Below are 24,607 nucleotides of genomic sequence, written 5' to 3' on the forward strand. Positions count from 1 at the left end.
GTGTAGTGATACCCATAAATTTTACATCAAAGGGGGTTGATACAGTAATTAAACATTGACAAATATTTCTCATTTTCTATTGTATAATTATGACACTTCTTACGTTAGAAAGCTCTAATATAGCTATATATAGGGGATTTCACTCCTAACGCATCACCTGACAGATTTCTGAAGTTATTTTGAGACTAAAATTCTAATACCAAAATATCGAGGCTATAATAGTTTTTAAATTATAATCATTTAAATTAGCAAGTTATTTAGCACGTCCAAAATTTACGTGCTTAGGTATGGTATAACACAAAGTGCTAAAAATAAAATCTAATAGTTGCCTTTTATTAATATCGATATAAATATTACGTAGGAGTATATTTAGCCCGGACATTATGTTATTAAATTTTCATCTCAAAATGATTTCAGAAATCTACCATTAGCAGATAGTGCGTTAGGTCTGAAACCTAACTCTGTATAAAGTCTTTCACCAAATAAATAGATTTATACATATATTAAACAACAGGCAAGTGAAAGAAACAAATATTAAATAAATTATTATAAATATTTTATAATATCCTCTCTTATATAATAGGATATTTATAAATCCTTTCTCGTTATCTAAAAACTGTTATTGCACATATTGCCCTTTCTAATATCCATTGTAAAGCCACTATTGTAACTAAAATGTCGATACTAAAGTCGATATATCAAAATAAGACTTCAAAATTACTCTTCAAATCTCTCCGCTGAATATACATACATTTCTACACAAATAGTGCATTATTTACAAATTTACTCTGTCACATTTTATGTATTAATCCCCATTGATTTACACGTAAATATAATTGAGTGTGACATGTTTTTTTTACTATTACAGTATGTGTATAAACAAAACTAACGTCGCTTAATTTATAAATCATTCATAGCAGAACCAAAATTTTTACTGACAATGAGACAAAGGAGTAAAAAATTGATTCTTTTAACAATACAAATTCTTTTATTTGAAGTTACATTTAGAACTTCAAATAATAATTTAAAATCTTCTATCGTTTTGTGCGTATTATGAAAAATCAGACAATAAGTCAAATGAGATGTTGATCTTGTCGTAGAATTACATATTGTGTTTGATACTTTTAAAGTCTTGAAATTTTAATCAATAGCAAATTCAATGATTAAAATAATTTCAGTTGCGCTAAATCCTGGCTCTGTTTCGTAGTATATTGTGAATGCCTCAATTTATCTCACTATTTCTGCGTTTGTAGCAATTAACTTCTAGAAAGATAATAGATGGCGAGGTCTATTTGGGGAATCGTGCATTTTCCTCAGTACCATTATATTGCATTATACATCTTCTATTTGCAGTATAATGGTTGCTAATTAAAACGACACCAAATACTGCTTGATGTTTTTTTGTAAATGTTTCGTGAACGTTGAATTACAGGCGTAAGTATACGTATATATTTCCTGGCTTCGAACAATCTCTCTTATATTGTAAATATAATGTGTGAGGAATTTCAGAGAGCAATGACTTAACTATTATACGTTAAATGGACAGATTTTGCAGTCTTATTCACAATGATCCGCTAGGTATACTCTTTCATTGAAACGTGCAAAGACATTCATTACAAATTGCAAATACTTAATGTATCAGTATAAATTGTGATAATATTCTTATAAAGTCTTGCACAGTACTGCAAATCTTACATAAACTGTACACTTTTCGGCTATTAACACGAATTTATATATCTAACTCATCGATGTCTATTATTATTTGTGTCTCTGCATATATGAATCTGCATTATGTACATTTATAACATAATGTACACACGCACGCACGCACGCGCGCGCACGCACACACACACACACACACACACTCACGCTACACACACAATGTGTATAAATGGCAGCTTTACAAATCACGTATAAAATTTTCTACGTACAAATTATCCTTGACGTTTCTGAAATATTCGAGAAATAAAGTAGAATATTTTTGTGTTTTTTGAATGGATTATTTGTAACATGTATTCACAGTACGAAAAATATTAGACATAACATAAATAGGTAATACAAAAATTACTGGGTATATAATTGGAATGATTTTGTTTTAGATGTAAATAACATAACGATTAGGAATGTTAGATAAATTCAATGGAAGTGAAAAAGTATCTGCGAATAATAATCTGGAACATATAATTGTTGATCACAGGAAATAATGTTCTACGTATTTTTATCTGTATGTAACAGTTTTGCATTTTTTAAATTTTTTGTTGCAAAACGAATTCTACAAAAGTAGAATTAAGAACAATATTTTTAATAAAATATATCAAAATATTTTATTACAAAAATCTTGGAATGTATGGAAATAAAATTCTGATATAAATTGGATTTAAAAATTGTAAATGTTACAAATATATCCACTCAGTAAAGTCTACATGAATACGTATATTAATCATGTGTTTGATAAGATTTTCTAAAAAAACAACGAATAAAAATTTTTTTTGTTTAACGGTTTTACCTAGATAAGAAGGAAATAAAAATTTTGTGTTAATCCCTTAACATAAATCCTTTTAAAGCGTAATCCATTTGTTATGTTATAAAGTACTTCAAAGATCTGCAGTATAAATGCAGTATAATCTAATATACAATCTTGCAAAAATAAATACTTTTGCTTGATTTGCTTTGGCTTTAATTACGATATAATATAAAGTAAAATATATAAAACAAGAAAATGTTATATTTAAATTCATTCATAAAAGAGAATTGTTAATAAATAAAAATTTTTAGTTTATACTTACTAAATAAAACATATAAATTATTTATATATTTAAAATCAAGTTAATAAAAAAGTATTAGAAGGTTAAAATAGTAATAATGTAATCTTCTTACGGACTCTTCCAAATTCAACAACAAAAAATCCAAAAAAACAGGGCGAATGAGAGTCAGCGTGGTAATTAATACGCAATCTTAAATCTTCAATCCAGAAAATAGAATCTTTATTCCGAAAAATATAATAGTACATTTCAGTTAACTTTGGAATCATCCTCAACAATGCAAATTCAAAATATCAATCCCTTCATGTTCAAGAAAAAACATCATCAGATTAACACATTTGATGTTGTAATCTATTTGAAACATTATCTTATAAATATTTCTATCCAACAAGTTTCAAATTAACATCAAAAAACTTAATTTTTTATCGGCACATCCACTCTCACAAAAAAGAGGCAATAATAGGTATGACAGATAGAGCGTTTTTATTATTGAACCCTAAATATCACCAAAAAAATTTTGATGGTTCCAAAGTGAACTGAAACGTACTATTGTGTTTTTTGGAATAAAGATTCTATTTTCTGGATTGAAGATTTAAAATTGCGTATTAATTACCACGCTGACTCTCATTCACCGTTTTTTTTGGATTTTTTTATTATTAGAAGGTTAATTTGTTCTTTTTTGCAAAAATTTTGTTTTAAATTTTAACTAAAACAATTAGAAATTTTTCTGAGATATTCAATTTGTTTCTAGCTTTCTTCATTTTTTATGGCACTGCCATGCTTATAATAAATTGAAATTTTCAATCTATAGTGTCCTTATATGTCATTCATCCCATAGACAGTTCTGTTTCATTTTAGAATAATATGAGAATATAAAACATTTCTTACATGTTTTTATGCCACATCGATAAGTGCTTGCTACCTTTTTGCCATCAGACTTTCCTTTGCAAAATTTTAAACCACATGGATACCAACCGATGCACAATTCAAGGGAACATGTACAAGATGCCCAGAGATTTGATGTGTCAGCACATTTAGAGACCAATAATGACCTTGTATCGTTCATACCGGATTGCGGCACATTTGTGAAATTATATACAGCTGCCATTAGTAACTCTTCCGAGGAACCTAGCAATGGCATAAAATGATTAATATTATTACAATATATAAAATATACATGACATAATCACACTTATTTTCCAGATATTTACCTGGTCTTTGAATCCACTGTTTTATATCATCATTCCTGGTGTAAGCTGATCCAGCTGCTTCTGCACAAAGTGTGGTAACATGCTTTGAGATTTCCTTGGATTGAGAAACATCCAGAAATAAGTCCATTGTGTAATTGACATGACCTCTGTCCTCCTCAGCTACCCGTACGGTACCTGGATTCTTTTGACGTAGTTTGGACATTGCATCAGATGATATAAAATCTACTTTATAAAAATGATTTACAAAGCACATGACTTGATATTGATTTTGTCCACGTTCCTCCTCACCGAGTACCAAAGCTTTTATAACTTGAACTTCCTGCAAGAATATTGTTTATTGAAATAAATTACAAAAAATTCATCTTTTTACATGGATATTTTTCCTTTATAAAATAATTACATTTTTGAAATCAATAAGTTGCGTGACTAGTGTACCATCAGAACGCTGGAATTCGAGAGTAATCAGATCTTCTGTAACATTAGACGAGATTGTTTCTAGAAGAATATCACCGCCCTGTAAATAAAAATTTCTTTTTAGTAATGTTAATATGAAAACTTATTTCTTAAGTTTTAATTATTAATTGACATAAAAAAAGAATATTCGATACAAGTTTAAAAAAAACATGTTTGAGGTTAACTTCCAGAAATATATTTATAATCAATAGTTTATTCTTTTACAGATTATAAATTACGTATACAGCAAAGCTGATACATAATGGATATACAAGAAATTGTATTCGTCTACCTGATTTTTGACATTTATGAGCAAGTGTGTGGTGCATGCACCATAAAAGCACTGCAACACGACGAAAATCGCGAGAAACTCGTTGAATCTCCTCATTGTCGCATTGTTAATCACTGTCGCGCGCTCGCCTCGTCCGAGCCGATGTTAATGTAGAAAAGAAAAAAAGAGATTATTCCATCGAGAGTATAACCTAATACGTCAAGCTGCTAGTAACAGTAGTAACTGTTCACACTGTTCACAGTCATATGCTGGATTCACACTGCATCCGATTTGCGTCGTATGACGCTGTGCAACCAATCAGAAAACAGGATTCCGATGATACGAAGCAAAATCCATCGGAATCCTGTTTTCTGATTGGTTGCAGAGAGTCGTACGACGCAAATCGAATGCAGCGTGAATCCAGCAATTGGGTAAGTGTCGAATAATAATCTCGCTTGGCCAATGTCGCGCGTCATGATTAGCCTAATATTCGGGTTGTGTTTAACTTGGTTTGCGAGTGTTCACATCGATCATTCATTTTACTTCTAATCAAAGAGAAACAAAAGAACATAGCTCAATTATTTTTACGTTACAACTTTTTTGAACTTAGTCGGATTAAAACGAAACATTTCTTACTTATAATTTTGAATAATTTAAGTAGCATTTATGATCCATTTTTAAATAAAAACTTTTTTTATTCAATTACATTGAAACACTGCATTTCATATTCAGAATATTGAATTGAGCAGTATTAGTGTTGCACAGAAATTGCTGATATTATTTTTGAATTTAACTTAATTAAAAAAACTGTACTTCCTATTCACAATTCTGAATTGAGTAGTATTCACGATGCACAGAAAATGCTAATATTATTTTTAGAATGAAAGGCATAGAGGTATGCAATTCTTATAAATGAATAAAAATGCATTTAGGATGGAAAAAGCATAGATATTTGCTTTATGTAATTCCTATAAATGAATAAAGATGCATTCAGGATTGAAAAGGATTCATTTTAACATTCGTGAATGCGTATTTCTGAAAATCTGAATCCATTTTAATCCATTCTCGTTTGCTAGGGTGTCACCATCCGCGAAAGAAAAATATATCAAAGATAAAATTGTGTATCTCTTTATATCGGAATATATTATTTCGCTTATACTGATACTTAAACCTACATTTCTATTCTTTGTTTAGCATTTGTAATTTTTGTACTGTTTTGAGCGCTACACAAAGCGGATATACCGTCTTCCTCGCTTAATCGTGCTGTCAATGATATTTCTCTTGAAGATTTACTAAGTATGGTACCTTCCCTAAAAATAAAGCATAACAATTAAAATATGGAAAGATATGCAGAGAAAAATACTTACGAAAATTGCAATTGCAATGATGATAAAATCGATGGTGGCTCTGGTAGGCGTACAGGCTTCAGATCATGTATCTTTAAATGGGCATAAATGGGAATCTGCAAATAGAGAAGATGTAAGATATAAAACAAAACTACCAAAACTACACTGGAATAAAATTAGAATATTTCATCTAATTCTTGCGATGAATGTATGTCGTTGAATCTTACATGCAACAGAGATGTATCTAAGGTTGTGGGTGGTATGCAACTTGTTGGTAAATCAGGAAGTTGACAATTGTAACCAAGTATCGGGGAACACAATTTTCTACCGTAAATTAAATCAAATTCAATTCCTTTCCCCAAATGATTTGCAGAAGGAGCATCTTGAACCTCACATTCTGCTTCTTCCCCATTGAAAATGTCTACGATAATGTGATACCAATAAAATATCTATTTACAAAGTAATATAACTTACATGACAATATAATTTGGACTTTTCAAAATAATTAAGTCGTTGGTTTACCGGAATGTTGCATGATATAGAATGTGTTTCACCGAAATATTAAAAATTATACTTATATTTTTTCGACAGTTGACTTACAACTTGAACTTGTAACATACGATTCGATGTTTGATCGATATAGTTCTGTTATCTTCCAGAGTCCAGACATGCATTACATGGAATCAAGACATAACACATAAGACATAAGAAATCCATCCAATCAGCTCTTTATTTAATGGAAAGGAAGGAAACGAAAGACTTTGATTGGTACATTTTATGTATTATAGCGTATTTCACTGGCAGAGTTGGTGCGCACTCAGTGCACTTTAAAGCTGTTGTACACAAATCGACATAAAAATGTATGTTTAATAAAAATATAGAAATAAATTAAACCACGAAATCCTTAATATATTTTATTGTGATATTTGATAAAATATACATTGGGTATTTTATTAACTGAGATCTCTCACTTTTACAGTCATATTAGGTTAATGTACAACAGCTTTAATGTGCACTGAGTGCGCAGCGGTTCTGCCAGTGAAATACGCTATTAGTGTTATGCGTTATGCTTTCCGCTTTATAGAGGAGAAAAGAAGCAAGCGGCACGGTTTGCGCGGTTTCTTAGTCTGTTTTCTGTTCCTGGGTATCAATCATGAAACTTTATTCCTAGGATGGAAAGTGAAAAATGAAAATTTTAACCATTGAAGTTAATGGAGAAATTTTTCACTTTTCACTTTTCATTCTACGAAAAAAACTTCATGATTCATACCCTATACTAGACTCCTCTACAACTTTCTTTCTCGCTTTTGATAAATATCAAACGTATTGCTGGATTCACACTGAATCCGATTTGCGTCGTACGACGTTCTGCAACCAATCAGAAAACAGGATTCCAATGATACGAAGCAAAAGTAGGGACGTAAGGAATAAATCATGAAAGTCGATTTCGATGTTATCGCTGTCCGGTTTCTTACTTTTAAACTTAATAATGTTTTTCAAACAGTTATTGATATTATCAAAAAAATGAATTCCAACGGATAATCATTCATGTGTTATATCCACATTGTTTGTTTTGTGCAACAATTACCACGCTTGACTCCTATCGCCCTATTTTACCTAATTTCTTTGGAATTTATAATAATTTGAAAAAGACCTTAACAATAATTGCAAACAGTTAGATTTGTCTTAAAAAAAGTATGAAGATTCATATATTTTGATTAAATGTCTACTCCTAACAAATTTAATGTTTAATTGTAACACTTTATTTATTAATATTAAAATACAAAAATATTTTTGTCTTTTAAAAACATAATCCACCGAGGGGGTAACCACTAGCTGAAATATTGTCCCGCAGATTACATGATTTCATATGATTTCATCTGATTACAAGTAAGTTTTTTCACTACTTGTGAAGTAATTCGATAAAATATACGATTTTTTATTTAATTAATTTTAATATTATACAATAAATTCTCGTGGTTGCATATGTAATTATCGGATTATACGTAGAGATTTCATATGAATTATATAATGATTTCGAGGACTCTGTCCCAAGATTACATTAAGTGGTTACCCCCTCGTAATCCACGCATTCCATGTAATTTCGACATCGCAGCAATGAATTCTTTCAACGCGTTGGTACCAGTTGATATGTAATATAAATTAAACAAATTTATATAGTTTATGTCTTATAGATTGCTTTCATGCATTTTCTTAGGCGTTATTAATAAAGGTGTGATGATAATAGACATCAGTGTAAACATCAGGATAACCCTTAGCGCAAGGAGCAACCCAGGAGGTAACACCAGTCTGTACGCCGCCACAGATGAGCGGGCCACCACTGTCACCCTGAAAGACAGACAAACGTTTTAGTTAACTTATTTATTATCGAGTTTTCTCAACAATTAGTGAATCCATCATTTCTATTAAACTAGAGAAATTATCTTTATGTATCCATTAATGCTACTTATTTACCTGGCAAGCGCCAATTCCCGAACGATTGAGCATGCATAAGTGACTGCCGGTCAAGGGCACATCAGGGTTCTGTTTCTGACATTGGTCACGTGTGACCACAATTTGAACCATCTTTTGAAGTATGCTCGGGAGCGGTCCGTTCGTGCGTATCCTACCCCATCCTGATAAAGAACATATCTGTCCAGGGAGAGGTTCAGACTTGACGAGGGGGATCGGTTTTTGGAATTGATTATATTGAATCGGCGATGCGAGCTGAAAAACGAATAAAACAAATTATTCAAATTTTAAATTTTCAACGATATAGGAACAAAGTGAATAAATAAAAGGAAGATATTAGAAAAAAATTAAAAAAAGAAATTATAAATTGGAGCACTCAAAATTATAGAAACAAATCGCAGTAACAAATTATTCTGCGTTCAACTTACCTTAATCACAGCGATGTCATTTTTCCAAGCATCTTCATATTTATCAGAGTATTGCGGATGCACGATAATTTTCTCCACGTTATGGAGTTCTCCTGCAGTGATTGAGACAGACCCAGTGGCAACTTTAAAGTCTTCGTAGGGTGGTTGTGTAAATGTTACGCAATGTGCAGCAGTCAGAATCTTAGTCGAGGCGATGATGGAGCCGCCACAAACGTGATTGCCCTTATATCTCAGGGAAACTTGGTGCGGGAATTCACCTGGTCTGGCGGTCTGACCACCGACGATCGCTTCGGGTTCTTCAGCGAACGTCTCTATAAATTGACGGTATATAATAAATATGCATTTCTTGCAGAATACACGATGGTATGCATATGACTAAAAATTAATAAGCAACGGAGGCAAAACGAGAGAATATTTTATCACTATTTAATATTTACGTAATACGTATGTCTTTACTTACGCTGCGCAAGAACGCCAATTACCAAGAAGATAAATGGTAGCATGATTGATAATTTAAGCTAGATGAAAAGTAAAACTGGAAGTGAAGACAACAATTTCCACTTTTTATAGCAGATTCATATCTATAAATTGACCTTGGTAAACAGCTGGTCGCGGTAAATAAATACGATGAGGCATTTTGTACTTTGATGAAGCAGACACGAAATTAAATATTGCATATTAAACATAATTACGCAGTATGAGTTGAATAAGAAAGAATTAAACATAATAAAGTGATTAAACATACGAAACGTATCTCTTCATTACTATTAGATATTATATTGTAGATCTGATCATTCATCCAAGCATAACGTAATATATCGGGAAGCAAACAGAAAATTTCGTTGTCTGATATACAAGTTAATTAACTAAATTATTGATAACAAATAATATATTTACGCTTGAACGGTTAAGTATATGGATATGCTTCTTAAAAAAGAAGATATAACTTTTACTATGAAGAATATTAATTAATTTAAACATGCTTCCCTCATTATTTTTTAACCCTCCATTGATAAGGTTTGAATAAAAATGACCCCACTAGTCGAAGCGTTTTTTGTTTAATTTAAAGTATAAATTTATAAAGATAAAAACGTATAAAACTATGTATTTTTATTTATAAATTTTATCTATAAACAGAGGATAAAGTTTTATGTTACTATTTATTTCTTTCACTTATTTTATACATTAATTAGAAAAAAATGAGCATCGAATCGCCGCTATTTTACTGGATACGTTCTAAAAATTCACCTTACCATGTAACGAAGAGTTAAAAATATGATTTTTACTGTGCATGTTCCTCGTACTAACTGTTTTAGAATTTTTTGTGAAAAATAATTTATGATAGAACTACAAATTATAAATTTAATTTTCATATCTATAATTTTCAATTCTTTATATAAAATATAATTGCAGATCACAAATAAAAATATTAAGTACTACCATGAAATGATTTTCTTACGAATGTGCTAAAATTTTAAATACAAGTAAATTAAATTGCTCTTTAAGTTTGTATGCAATTAGAAACATATTGACCGTCTAATTTTTAAGATAATTGCAGTTAAAATATGCGGTTTTAACATATGATGCATATACTCAAGTTAACATCAGATTTTTAATTATAGCATCTATAGTCTCTATACCAGTCTTAGGATTGCAAAAAATTCTTAGGATTACAAAAAACGAGCACGCGACCGAGGAACATGAAACGAATATTGTAAAAAAAAATGATAATTTTTTACCTTTAGTTAAGAAAATAGAATCGCGAGAAAACGCAATGTTTCGATTTTCTTTGACATATTGTGTCAACTGAAGGAAGTGATGGGGAGTGGACTCAGCCGGGCCAGCGAACATCTTGTAGCACCGGTGTTAGAGCCCAGACACAAGCTTTTGCGTAACGCATAACGCATAGTACATAAGCGAATCAACTAATCAGAAGCTTTCCTTTCCTCCCATTCCATGGAAAAGAAGAATTTCGATTGGTTGATTTCCTTATGCACTATGCATTATGCGTTATGCAAGAGTCTGTGCTGCGGCTATTAGTCTGCGTCTCTGTATTCATTTTCTTTCCGCGTGTGCGTGCGGCCTTGGACAGGCATGATCGAAAGTTTTTTCGGGAGTGAGGTATCTCGATGAGATTTAAACTTTTGAACAGTATTGTCGTGCTAATACTACCTTAATAACATAACTTTCCAAATAGTATATTCTTCATTTTTAAAATCACTTCTACATCCAGGAATATTTATAAGATGTTTATTTTTAACTTAATGTATTAAATTTATCTTAAGTTGTTTTAAAAATATCGAACAATGAAAATATAGTGATAAGATTTAATTTATATTGCTTTTTTTAGTTTTATATTTTTAGAAATCTTTTATGTATAAAAAAGAAATACATTTTTAATACATTATCAAATCCCTTTAAAACGTAAACCATACGAATCTTTAGAATATTTTAAAAGGTAATATTCTTTTATTATTTACTATATATTTTCAGAAAAAAATTGAAAAAGTTTTTCTTGGATTAAACTAACGAGATGATTACAGAATACCAGTATTATATCCGTTCAAAAAATTTTTGAATATTACTGCAGTATGTTGCGATTTATCGTGTTAAAAGTGTTAAGCCATTAAACAACACAAAAAGCTGGTAATAATCCAAGGTAATTATGACGAAAGCCTTAATTAAACATTCTGTGCTACTTTTATTATCAATATCTGCTGATATATAATTTATTAAGCTGTGTATGTATGATATATGTACATAATTCCAGGGTTAACAAAATACAAATTATTATATCATTATTAGTAAGTCGTTGTACACTCAATCTGTTATCATGGTAATAAATATTATACTATTTAACATTCGGCATTGTGATATGTCTTAATTTCTACCAAAGCGTTACATTGCAGCTTATTATTGTCTGTCTTTAAAATGAATAAAATAATTATTACTGATTATACACTGAAAGATAAGATTGGCTGCTGCAGCAAAATATGGCATAGCATTTTTAATTGGTTGCAACAGCCAATTTTTGGATGCTGCAGCCAATTATTGGTTGTGTTAGCCTATCCGCAATGTCAGTATAGGATTTCAATTGGCTAACGCAACCAAAAATTGGTTGCTACAGCCAATTAAAAATGCTATGTCATATTTAACCATCTAATTTGTTGCAGCAACCAATCTCTTCTTTCAGTGTATAAACAAAAAACTTAATTATTTTTTTGTATATTAAAAGAACGTTGAAAGTAAATAGTAACTCGCATATATCTGTTAAAAAATGAGAAGTTTAATTAAAAATTAACCACTCCAATTTAATTACAGCACTTATTTATTGATAAATATAAAAATTTCTTTTCTTTTGAAGAAAAGCGGTTGACACATCGTTACATATAGTTTCGAAATCGCAACAGCATATACTTTCAGCGCGTTGACACAATACATTGAATAGATCTACGTCGTAGATGTCTTGTGAATTGCATTTACACGTCTTCTTAGGCATTATTGATAAAGTTGAGATGGAAGTAGACATCGGTATAGACATCAGGCTCACCTTGAGCGCAAGGAAGACTCCAGGAAACAATACTGTGCGCCATTGCATATAAGCGGACCACCCTGGACATGGAGACAGCTATTTTTGTTAACTTCTTATTTAATTACCGAGTCTTTATAACTGATAAATCAGTCTTTTCTATTAAAGTAGAGAAATTATTCCTATATATGTATCAATAAACATTACTAACCGCGCAAGTGCCAATTCCATAGCGATTGAGTGTGCACAAATGGCTGTCAGTCAAACGCACATTATAATGACGTTCCTGACATGCGCTCTTTGCGACCTGGTTCATTTTTTTTGAAGAATGTGCGAGAGCGGCCTATCCTTATTGATCCTATCCCATCCGGATAAAATACATTTCTCCGAGAAAAGGCTTAAACTTAGCCAAAGAGATCGGTTTTTAGAACTGATTGTATTGAATCGACGATTCAAGCTGAAATGAATAAAATTATTTAAAGTTTAAATTTTAAATATAAAGGAACAAAGTGAAGAAACCAAAAGAAAGTATTAGAAAAAAATTAGGAAGAAATTATAAAATGAAGCTCTTAGAATTGTGCAGAAAAAAATCTTAATAGTGAACTTCTATCTTACCGATTTACCGTGATTACAGCGATGTCATTTTTCCAAGCATCTTCCTCGTTATCAGAGAATTCCGGATACACGACAACATTTTTTACAAAGTGAAGCTGTCCATCAGTGCTATAAATGATGTTAATCGCAATTTTAAGGTTGCTACAAAGTGGATAAACGTCCTCCAAGTCCAAGCCATCCACGCAGTGAGGATTTTAGTCGGGGCGATGATGGAACCGCCGCAAACGTAATCTCCATACAATCTCAAGGAAACTTGGTACGGAAATTCGCCTAGTGCGGCGGACTGGCCACCGATAATCGCTTCAGGTTCTTCAGCGAACGTCTCTGTGATAAATACGTATAATAAACACGATATTTCTTTACAAACCGCAACAGAATACTCAATTATGCATGAGAAGGATAGAGGTAGTTTTTGCTATGGTTTCATGTCGTTTACTGTATTTTTAATATTAATTCCTGCTGATGATAGCTCAAATTTGAATTGAAATGTATGGCTAATCTATTTTTTTTTTTTACGACTACTCGATATATTGTTTAATAATTAACAATAATATATTACATTTGCGCCGACGCCTATCATTCTTTATTAACTATTAATTTTTTAATTGCAATGAGAACATGTTTTTTACAGTATGCGCATTATCCTATAATATGATTAATGACCAATAAGAAAAATGTTCGTTGGAAATAAAAATAACAATGAGATAAATAAGAAAATATTTTGTCATTATACGATATAATTTTACGTACGCTGCGTAAGAACTACCACAAGAATTAGTGGTAGCATGATCGATAATTAACTCAGGCTAGATTAAAAATCAAACCAGACGATAGTATAATTTCCTTCCTCTTATATAAAACACTTGTATCTGTAATTTAACTTTGAACAGCTGCGAATAGCTGATTGTATTTCTTATGCTAAATACGATGACATTCGGATCCTGCATTTTGATGAGACAGATACGATAAAATCAATAAATGCGCATTTAATTACGTTACGATTTTACTACGGCTTACAATGAAAAGAGGAAGCTGAAACGCGTAAAAATGATTAAACATACGAAATGTATCTTTTCTATTATTACTGTTATTATTATTATTATTATTATCCGTGCAAAATGTAAGATATCGGAAAGCAAGTAGAAAAGTTTGATGTATTCATCTTAATAAATTAGTATTATAATAGTTAATCAATCGCTTCTTACCACTAAGGACCAAATCGTTTGCCGACAGATAGCATGTCCTCAATTAGCCGTTAGCAACAATAGTTGCTAAACCGCACGAACACTGCACTATTGCAAAGGGCGTGATATTACGCGGCCGACATTACCTCGTGCCCAGAACACTTGCAATGATCGTCGAACTAGAATTCTATCGAATTGAGACTTCTCACAATTTCGACTGGGACAATGTGAAGATACTTGACGAAGAGAAAATTTTTAATAAAAGACTTATGTCCGAAACGATACACATAAAAAGAAACATGATTTGAATTTATACAATGACACGTCATCTCTCGACCCGCTATATGTGGATTTATTTAGAATAACGTAGAGGTTTTTCTTGTTAGATTTAGATTTTTGCTTCATTACATGTTATAATTTATCCCAATTTTTGTTTAAGATTTATTTGTGGGCCTAACACTCAGAATAAAATTCATAATGCCTATAATCTTTTAAATATTTACACAATTTGAATTAAGCTTTAATACAGTAGATGGTCGTTTTAAAAAAACTTATAATTTATATATCTTATCTTTTCTGTTATCTTCAATGAAAAATTTGTTTTTCTATATTATTACCAATTAAAAATTTTCTTTATATTATTAACAATTTCCAAGATTATATAGGTTAAGATTTATATTTCCATAATCTACATTTTATTTCTGTAAGAACTTATTATTGTTTCTTCAATTGTATCGACATCAATATTTTAGTTCTTAAAACATGACTTTGTTCTTGATTTAGCATACTTAGTCTTACCGTCACATTTGTTGGCTAACATCGAAACTAACAACATCATTTTCACTCTTTTGCTATGTAAGTTTTTGTAAATAAGTTACTTAACAAATTTAATAGTGAATATAATTCAACTAAGAATATGCTTTACACAGTGAAATTACCAATTCAATAACGGAGTGACGAGCGTCCTGAGCCATTAGACTACCGAGGCCTTTAGACTACCTCGTACGGTTTACAAGAGATCCGGGTTCAAGTCCCGGCCGAGGTAATATTTTTCGCAATAAATTTATTAATAGTTTTTATAGATTAACATCTTTATAATATATGATGCTCGATGGTAGCATCAAATTATTAAAAATTGCTCGTCAATTTAATTCGCGATTACTAGAGTAGTTTTAATTGCGTTTATTTAGTCCGGAAAAACAATTCGGCGCGCAGTTTGAAAAAGACTACAATATGGTATATATGCAAGTACATATATAGGATATATTAGTAATTCAAGATTGAATTATTTAAAGCAACGAAGATCCAGCTCCGACCGTAATAAGCAGTTACATTCTAGTATTAATTGAGTTTCTCAAATATACTGTCAAAAAATATAAATATATTGTTTGGGCTTATATTGGCATTATCCACATTATTTGATCGAATCTTCTGAGCCAAGCATTATCTTCTTATTATTTAAATTCGAACGTCAATTTGCCACTATTATAAAATAAATGCAGAGCAGATTAAAGGGTTGAACCACTTATTATGTTGTCTGCAAGATATATAATGATTAGTGTCAATCAAATGGGCTGGAGATTAAAAAAAAAGAAATATTTCTTTTATTACCGACAAACGGGGTTGAGTAAAATACATCTTTAAAGTATTTAAAACACAAAATTCAAAATACTGTCAATATTAATTAATATTTGAATTATAAAGTACATAATTAATTTTTAGTCATTTGATTTGAAATACAAATAATTTGTGCATATTTTATATGTATTTTACTTAAACATTGTATGAATTAAAATCAAAGATTAATAAGAAATTCATGTTCTATGCATATAGATCGAGATGTCCAGTAACATTCCATTTTTGAAAAACGCGGGCATGTTTACACTCTCTCGAAGTTGGTGTTTTTGGTCGATAGTTATTAGAGTATCGACAGTAGGTCGATTGATCAAAGTATGCGTACATACGTTTACGTCACGATGCGTAGCTCGTAGCTCGTAGCTGTCTGCTGTTATCATTGTTGGTTTGAGCAGGTGTTTACGAGGTGCTACTTGTCAGTTGTCAAAAGAGCTATCAAAATGTTTGGTAAGTGTGGCCATTTATACAGCCAAAAAATTATGTATTTTCGAAGATACTAGTCGAATTGTAATCGGACGGCAATATACAGCGCATGTTCATTCTTTTCTTCTTTATTAGGCTGTTGTTGGTGTTGTGCTGCGTTACGTCCGAGATACAAGAGGCTCGTTGATAATATTTTTCCGGTTAATCCTCAGGTGAGATCTTTGAATCTTTTTTTTTCTCTCGTCTCATACATTTCATTTCTGTCTACTGCGTTTTATAGTTTTGTTCGCGGGTAAATCAATAAACGCTGTCCTTGATAGGCGGGAGAGACCAAAATGATTATTCTATTTATGGTTGAACCTGTGATATTTGCACCGAATGAGAAATGCGATTGACATGTGTCTCGTACGCGACAATTTGTAATAATGGGCTTCTCTATTCCTCAGGATGGCTTGATTAAGAACAATATGGAGAAACTAACATTTTATTCATTGAGCAGTCCTGAGAAATTAGATAGGATTGGAGAATACCTGTTTCAACGAGCTTCCAGGGATATTTACAGGTAATATAAAATTATGATATAATTACGTCTTTAATAGTATATTATACATAAATAATTACCTTATAACACCGGTTATATAAATAATTACATAAGAATTATAGAAATTAATCCTAATTACTGCTGTAAACATGACTGGCAATAATTTCTATACATAGCATGCTAATACATCTTTCGATGCACTACATGAAACAATTCTACTTAATAAGACACCATGCTCTGATAGGAGACGAAATGGCTTTGTTGTGATCGCCATGGAGGCAATGGACCAACTCTTGGTAGCTTGTCATGCACAAACTCTGAATCTATTTGTTGAGAGCTTCTTGAAAATGGTACAAAAACTGCTGGAATCTATGGATCCTCAATTACAAATTCTTGCAACGCAGTCTGTAAGTGATAATCTTAACGAATTAACATTAATTTTACTTATTTCTGTTCGATTAATATATTGATTCTCAGTTTGTCAGATTTGCCAATATTGAGGAAGACACACCCTCGTATCATACTCGTTACGATTTCTTTGTGTCGAAATATTCGGCAATGTGCCATTCTAATAATGATGATCCCACTACACGCAAACAAATTAGGCTTGCTGGAATTCAAGGGTTGCAGGTACGACTGAAATATATATCAGATTATTGATTGTATTAAAACTTACATCTACGTATTTAAATATACCTTTGTAGGGCGTTGTGAGAAAAACTCTTTCTGATGATTTGGTTGAGAATATCTGGGAACCTGTACATATGGACAAGATTGTACCATCATTACTGTACAATATGCAAAATTCAAGGTAATTTAAAAGAAACGAATATTATGAAACATGCATGTTGACAAGCTTGTATTTTTAGATATGCTGATAAGGAAGACACAACACCGGACAGCCCAACTGAAGAACGATCGGATCCGCCGCAGTTTGCGGAAACTTGCATGCGAGAACTGATTGGACGCGCATCATTTGGTCATATTAGATGTGTTATAAGACCTGTGTTGAGGTATAAAATAAATTTCGTTATGAATTAACGTATATATAAATATATTCATATATGAGATATTTTAATAATTATCTATATTAAAGGCATCTGGACAATCATCAGTTATGGGTCCCTAACTACTTCGCAATTCATACTTTCAGAATAATTATGTTTTCTATTCAAGTATGTAACGATGTAAATCAAGTAATAATATTTTATACATTAAATAATTAATAATATTACTTTAATGTATATTTTAGTCACAATATTCCTACACTGTAGTGGAAGCTTTAATGACGCATCTTGATGATCACTCAAAATCGTCCCCTAAGATTCGCACCAGCATTGCGGATACTTTGTCTAAAATTATATCAATTGCTGCAGGTGAAAGTGTTGGTAGGTACACATAAAAAATTGAATGGATCCAGTATATATAAATTCTGTTATCTAGTTCTCTGGTTAATATATATATAAACGATATTTATTGAACGTATAACAGAGATTAAATCATTAAACTCTTAACGATATGTTCTTTTTTTAGGACCATCTGTGTTAGAAATTATAAATTCCTTATTATCTCACCTACGAGTTAGTGTAACGAGGAACCAATCGTCAAGTAGTGATGAGCAATTGTATCAAGAAGCTCTTATTAACGCTCTTGGAGAGTTCGCAAATCATCTTCCAGATTACCAGAAAATTGAGATTATGATGTTCATTATGAGTAAAGTTCCATACAGTCAACCTGATCGTATCGTATCGGTCGGCAAAGGGGATGTATTACTTCAAAGCATACTTTTAAAGTCGCTATTAAAGGTAAATCGTTTTTATTATTATATAAAAATATAAATATATGTAAGAGATATAGATTTTTTAATTACAAATTTTTTTTTGTATACAGGTTGGCACCAAGTACCAAACTATTCACTTGAACACAACGTTCCCACCCAGTTTCTTGGATCCATTACTAAGAATGTCATTGGCAGCAGATGCTGAAATGAGACTTCTTGTACAGAAAATATTCCATACCTTAATCGACAGACGACGGAATATTACAAAACTCGCTAAACCAACGTAAATTTATCTCTTAATCAAATATCTATTAATATATATTGTTCGTTCTTTTTTGAATTTTTGAAGATAACTTTTTTGCTTTAGTGTGAACGTAGCAGAGCTCGATCTTGCTATTGAAAAAGCCTCTAGACCTGATGTAATCTTTATTCGGAAGCACGGCCCTGAAATCTACTTGGCACTGTATGAATCATTAGAGCTGTCTAGTAATACAGTAGAAAATGTGGAATCTATTTATACCACACTGGCGTTACTTGCCATTGAATTAGCTTCCGAGGAAACAGTATTAGAGTTACTGAGATTGGTGTTGAGCCTGCAAGACTTGGCACTGACAAGTGGTCAAATTAGTCTTCCACTTAAATTCAACTTGCACGCAATAGTTATCAGCTTACTAATTTTAATATCATATGTCTGTAATATTACCGCTCTCATGGATTATGCGAAAAAGGTAGGTAATTTCAAATTGTCACACACACGCGCGCGCACACACACATATACACACACACAACCGCATTAATTTATTTTATAGTAAAGTTACAATATATTATTAAAATCAAAATGCGCAATTGATTGAATAAATTCGTTTGAAGGTGGTAGATGCACGTCGAAACGATAGCCCTCATTTACTACCAGATTTACAATCTCAATATGATACTGGTCTAACATCCAGATTAGCGCCAGCTCTTTTAGTCGATCAAACTGTTGTCAGTGAATGTCTAAAAGGAGCTGGTCTTGATAGTGGAAAATTACAACAAGGTTCAGGCTACAGCGGCAATTCTTTACAACACAGGTAATTACCTACTACGTATAATGATCCAGTAATTGGCTGTAAACATTTAGAAAATGCTGCTTTGTTTTATATATAAGCTTTATAACGTAAAATTAAATTTTTCTAGGCATTCATGGGTTGATGCTGGACGGAATTCACTAGCTGACATTAATTCTGGAGGTCCAGAATTGGATAGTGGAGGTTCATCACCGGGTGTGCAAAAGGTATAATTTACATTTATTTTAATTTGTATTAAATTAGAAGATATCAATGATCATATTTAATTTAATAAATTAATTAATCGTTATTATTAAAAAGCATGTTTTTAGTATATTATTATTGCACAATTTTAACTATTACCTTCTATAATTAATTTTTTACAGAAATTACCTGGAGAAGAATTAACGTTCGAAAGCATGAAAAGAATTTTGACAGAGAGCAACAATAATGAAGTAATAGAAGAAGAGAAGCGAATGCAACTTTCTCAGTTTTTTAGAAATGCACCATTCCAAGATTTAGTATCAAAAACACAACCAAAGGTTTCATTAATTAACGTATATTACAAACTTATTATCAATTTATACAGCTTTCTAATATTTCCTTTTCTGTTCACAGCACGATGTTTTACAGAGTAAGTTGTCAGAGATATTTAATACGCTGTCCGTTGATCCGCGCAACACGATTCCTACGACCGGACCGCAGACGGATACTAAACCAAGTCAAACTCCAGCTTACGAAATTCATTTCCCAGAGTTATTTGTATATTAAACTGCTAATGTTCCTGTTGCATCAACATTAAGTGCCACTTGGTGTTACAAATGCTTCAAAACATTTTATTGACCAATTGAAAGAAAAAATTTTATTAATTGACCAATCAATGAATGCTTCAAAACATTTCTATAAAGCATCAAATGGACTGTAGCTATTAACATAGTGTTGCATTATATTAAATCATCTACATGTTACTGAGCATGAACAATAGCTCCTATACTTTAAAAGTTGACTTATGTACATAACAGAGAAAATATTTTTATGTTTTATATTGTTAGATATATATATTTTATTGAGTTGCTCGTACTAATTTTATTTATTTTTAATGAGTAGGTCTCAAATACACCATATAAGTTGCAATGAAAATGGTTAATTAGTGTTTTTATAAAATATTATCAATGGTTATGGAATGGTTTTATGGAAGTAAAGAGACGGGAATTTCTTATACACATGTAATGATTCTATAAACTTGTCACAGATTTCGTAAACTGAATCAACTGTTTCCATTAATGTAGGTTGACTCAAAATCATAGTCGTGTGATGCTACAAATGCTTTGAAACATTCTTTGATTGGTTAATTAGTAAATTTGTTTTTTCTAATTAATCAAATGCTTCAAAGTATTTGTAGTGATTTGTAGTGACCACACGCTCTGACTAATGTCGATACTTCAATGGAGAAACTTGGAGCACAAAACAAAAAAAAATTCACATAAGCATCGACATAATGAATCATCCTATATACATAAATCAGTTTTCAGCAAAAATTAAGACAAATAATCTGGATATATACTATATTCCGGCAGTAGATCAATTACGTAAATATGCATGCACTGTTACTTAATCATGTTTATGTAAAGTTAAAAATTGTATATCTATGTATATCTCTTTATGTATATTCTAGATCGAAAAACACAATTTTCTCTCACGGCAGAATCAGTGATTGAAAAACGTTGCACAATGTATATTTATAAATATAGAAAATAGTTCGAAATATTTTGTAAATATACGTATATTAAAACACATGTTAACCTGGAAAAAGATTTATTATAGTGCAATGCTTCCCTCTTACATTTTTCTCCAGTTACTTATTTATATAATTATGAAGAAAAAGATGTTTAGATGTATACGCTTGAGAAAACGGAGAGTAATTTTCTGTTGTACTTTATCTTATGAAAACCTGTAGCGTTACATTACCAATTGTTCTTTCCTTTATTGAATCTTTGTACAAAATACTCGAAGGATCACCAAATACATAGTAAATGGAATGAACACAGGTTTTATTTTGCAAATATCTGAAGGGTCCCTTTATTCAACCGCTCATCATAGGAACACGGTTAGTCGATTTTAAATCAAGTACACAAGTTAAGTAGCATCTCTTGGAGAGCAAGTAATCAAACTACATATTAACATATGACCCTACAGTCCATGAGACAATGTTTGAATATTATTGATCTGCAATTTATACATTGTATAAATTGTACGTCTTTTCCGAAATTGGAGAAACGTTTTCAATATTTCATATGTAACTTCATAAAAATCGTAAATATATTGTAATGTACGAGCGATTGAATTAAGGCATTAGAGTAGGATGTGCCATTCGTGCGACGACTACTTAACATAATTTGATGCGTTTCTTTTTTTTTCTTGTATTGAAATGCGTTTGGTCAAATTTGGTACGCTCTAAGAGGTATTTCAAGGTTCTACCTTCAGCAGCTCCACATCGAAGATAAGAACGGCATTCGGTGGGATAGTGTGTCTCTGTCAAGGCTAATATAGTTTACTGTTTGCTTTTTTTTATATATATATTAGATTATAAATAGAATTATACTAAATAATTACACTAGAACCTCGTGATAGCGAATTCAAAATAGAGCACAAAATCTCTTCCAGTCACGCTAGACTCATGCGAGTAGTGTGAGAAGAGGTAAAACCTTGGCACTTAATAAAATCCTAAATTTCATGATTTGAGAATGAAGTAAGAATGAATCTCGTTATTCAGTATCCCAACCATGCGCCATTACAAAAGTTCCAGTGTATTCTATTTTGTATGTTCAATCTGTATTTTATATTATATCATCTTGCATTAAAGGATATATTCCAGGGTGGCCTCGGCTACCATAAGCAAAGTCTGGAGAACAGGTCAGCTTGGCCCGCTGCCCGACGCACATTTGTGCGACTCCTTGGTCCCAGCCTTTAATTACTTCGCCCTTTCCAATTTTAAATTTAAACGGTATACCGCGGTCCCTGCTGGAATCAAATTTCTTCCCATTGTTGAGAGTACCTATAAATATGTTAATAAAATTATTCTATATTTATGTAATCTTAAGATTTTTATGTATAAATTGTTTAGAGAGATAAATACACGATATTTTCAGAGATTGAAACTGGGGAAAGTACCTAATATAATATTAAATAATATAATCAGAAATGAGAAGTAATGTGTTACTTTTCAACTCTGATCATATTTGTGTAATGCTACCACATGGCAGCAGCTTTAAAAAAATTTTGTTAACTATTCTTCTGTTTCTTCAAGCGTGATATATAAATATAAATCAGAGTATCAACTCTCCGCAATAAAATATTCACCTGTATAATGCACGACCACTGTTTGACCGGTCTTTGGATAGGTTTGACCTGCACATACGAAAATATTCATGAAACGATATTAGATTAGATAACAAAACCTAGGCGAAAAGACATTGCTGTTTAAAATTAGTAACAGCATAAATAAGGCAAAAACGCGACGTCGCTCAGGGTCCATTTTATTTCAAATAAAGAACACCGTGGCATCGGCCACACTAGTTCGCGGTATTTTAGGCCACGAGATAAGGCACGTTGTGGAGCACAATTTTCGAAGCATCAAATAGTGTAGTGCGCGCGCGAGCATGAGAGAGATGGAACGAGCTGCGGAATAGGATAGAGATTCTTCCGAGGAAAAGCGAGAACGGCAAATTCGGCGAGTCCCTAGAAAAATAAAAAACTGCATAATTACCGTCTCCAGGACTCAAGACTTCGACATCCACGCCCATGGCTATGTATCTTTTCTCTTTGTATTGCAACAAGAGAATCTTCTCTCAAAATGGCGAGGTGCGCAAAGACCGTTGAGGTTTATCAGGGTCGACTCGTCAGAAAAGCCGTCGAGCAAAACTCGTCGTGAGAAAAACTATTCACGGCGCCTTGGAAAACGATGCCGCTCCACTACGTCGTTCAATGAATATGAGCCGGGCATATAAGATACCTAGAAATACCATCCATTGCGTATCTATATATACGTCGATAGCACAGTATAGAGTCCCTTGAGTAAAGAATCTGGGGGTCGATTCTTGTATCTTCAATCAAGGTAAAAATTACAAAAGTGAGCAAATTTACTAGGTGTTGACCAATGAAATTATCAGTATTCTAGTAAATTCACTCACTTTTGTAATTTTCACCTCGTTTCAAGATACAGAATCGATCCTGGACATACGGGAATCCGCGTGATTGGTGCACGTGACTTGTGTTCTCACAATGGGTGCATTCAATACTACAACCGCTTACTGAACGCTCTTGTGAGCTCTTGCATCTGATTGGCATATTCCGTTAGAACTAAAAATATAGACCAAATAAATACAAAACTCACTGAGCGCTCATTGGGCGGTACTGAAAGCAACCAATGGCTGCGTTCAGCAGAAAAATCAGCTTTGCAACTGTTGAAACAATGGCTGCGTTCAGCAGACTCAGCAGCTTTGCAACCGTTTTATGATTTGTCGCGCTGATTGGATTATACTTTTAAATTTAAAGGAATAGTCCTATCTCAGCGAAGAATCACAAAACGGTTGCAAACTGTTGAGTCTGCTGAACGCAGCCATTCTTCAATATGATTGATCTTGCCCTTAGTTCCTCACATTGGATCTAAATATATAAACTAATTATATTCAAGAATTTTACAACAGTTGCAAAGCTGCTTTCTCTGCTGAATGCAGCCAATACAGCACCTTGTTTACTCAGAGCGAATAGGAGGAAAATTATGCTGGATTCACACTGCATCCGATTTGCGTTGTACGATGCTCTTCAACCAATCAGAAAACAGAATTCCGATGATGCGAAGCAAAATCCATCGGAATCCTGTTTTCTGATTGGTTACAGAGCGTCGTACGA

The 24,607-nt window shown here is 32.0% G+C and overlaps 5 protein-coding genes across 5 annotated transcripts; 1 reads left to right on the top strand and 4 right to left on the bottom strand.

Annotated features, from left to right (window-relative positions):
* Positions 1 to 3,515: 3,515 nt before the first annotated feature.
* Positions 3,516 to 4,916, bottom strand: oaf (BRICHOS-like domain-containing protein out at first). Its single transcript, XM_018508637.1, has 4 exons — positions 4,719 to 4,916; positions 4,374 to 4,487; positions 3,974 to 4,292; positions 3,516 to 3,890 (listed from the first exon to the last, which is right to left on the bottom strand). The coding sequence occupies exons 1-4, from the start codon at positions 4,812 to 4,814 to the stop codon at positions 3,586 to 3,588; spliced, it is 834 nt and encodes a 277-aa protein (XP_018364139.1). The 5' UTR covers positions 4,815 to 4,916; the 3' UTR covers positions 3,516 to 3,585.
* Positions 4,917 to 5,821: 905 nt separating this feature from the next.
* Positions 5,822 to 6,679, bottom strand: LOC108761918 (WD repeat-containing protein on Y chromosome). The gene is made up of 4 exons (XM_018508697.1): positions 6,566 to 6,679; positions 6,271 to 6,464; positions 6,065 to 6,159; positions 5,822 to 6,007 (listed from the first exon to the last, which is right to left on the bottom strand). Exons 1-4 carry the CDS (start codon positions 6,576 to 6,578, stop codon positions 5,869 to 5,871), a joined length of 441 nt encoding a protein of 146 aa, XP_018364199.1. The 5' UTR covers positions 6,579 to 6,679; the 3' UTR covers positions 5,822 to 5,868.
* Positions 6,680 to 8,155: 1,476 nt separating this feature from the next.
* On the bottom strand, positions 8,156 to 10,737 carry LOC108761917 (chymotrypsin-1-like). Its single transcript, XM_018508696.1, has 5 exons — positions 10,683 to 10,737; positions 9,404 to 9,461; positions 8,944 to 9,254; positions 8,519 to 8,770; positions 8,156 to 8,392 (listed from the first exon to the last, which is right to left on the bottom strand). Exons 2-5 carry the CDS (start codon positions 9,444 to 9,446, stop codon positions 8,258 to 8,260), a joined length of 741 nt encoding a protein of 246 aa, XP_018364198.1. The 5' UTR covers positions 9,447 to 9,461; positions 10,683 to 10,737; the 3' UTR covers positions 8,156 to 8,257.
* A 5,554-nt stretch (positions 10,738 to 16,291) lies between these two features.
* stmA (Protein EFR3 homolog stmA) lies at positions 16,292 to 20,737 on the top strand. Its single transcript, XM_018508695.1, has 16 exons — positions 16,292 to 16,353; positions 16,465 to 16,541; positions 16,776 to 16,891; positions 17,115 to 17,277; positions 17,348 to 17,500; positions 17,575 to 17,681; positions 17,740 to 17,883; positions 17,967 to 18,045; positions 18,123 to 18,258; positions 18,404 to 18,675; positions 18,761 to 18,933; positions 19,018 to 19,378; positions 19,521 to 19,720; positions 19,827 to 19,923; positions 20,083 to 20,238; positions 20,315 to 20,737. Exons 1-16 carry the CDS (start codon positions 16,347 to 16,349, stop codon positions 20,465 to 20,467), a joined length of 2,394 nt encoding a protein of 797 aa, XP_018364197.1. The 5' UTR covers positions 16,292 to 16,346; the 3' UTR covers positions 20,468 to 20,737.
* A 762-nt stretch (positions 20,738 to 21,499) lies between these two features.
* Positions 21,500 to 23,726, bottom strand: Fkbp12 (peptidyl-prolyl cis-trans isomerase Fkbp12). The gene is made up of 4 exons (XM_018508714.1): positions 23,463 to 23,726; positions 23,057 to 23,104; positions 22,565 to 22,751; positions 21,500 to 22,220 (listed from the first exon to the last, which is right to left on the bottom strand). The coding sequence occupies exons 1-4, from the start codon at positions 23,497 to 23,499 to the stop codon at positions 22,163 to 22,165; spliced, it is 330 nt and encodes a 109-aa protein (XP_018364216.1). The 5' UTR covers positions 23,500 to 23,726; the 3' UTR covers positions 21,500 to 22,162.
* Between the last annotated feature and the right edge of the window lie 881 nt (positions 23,727 to 24,607).

The sequence above is a fragment of the Trachymyrmex cornetzi genome, unplaced genomic scaffold, assembly GCF_001594075.2.
Source record: "Trachymyrmex cornetzi isolate Tcor2-1 unplaced genomic scaffold, Tcor1.1 scaffold270, whole genome shotgun sequence".
In the NCBI taxonomy this organism is placed as follows: Eukaryota; Metazoa; Arthropoda; class Insecta; order Hymenoptera; family Formicidae; genus Trachymyrmex; species Trachymyrmex cornetzi.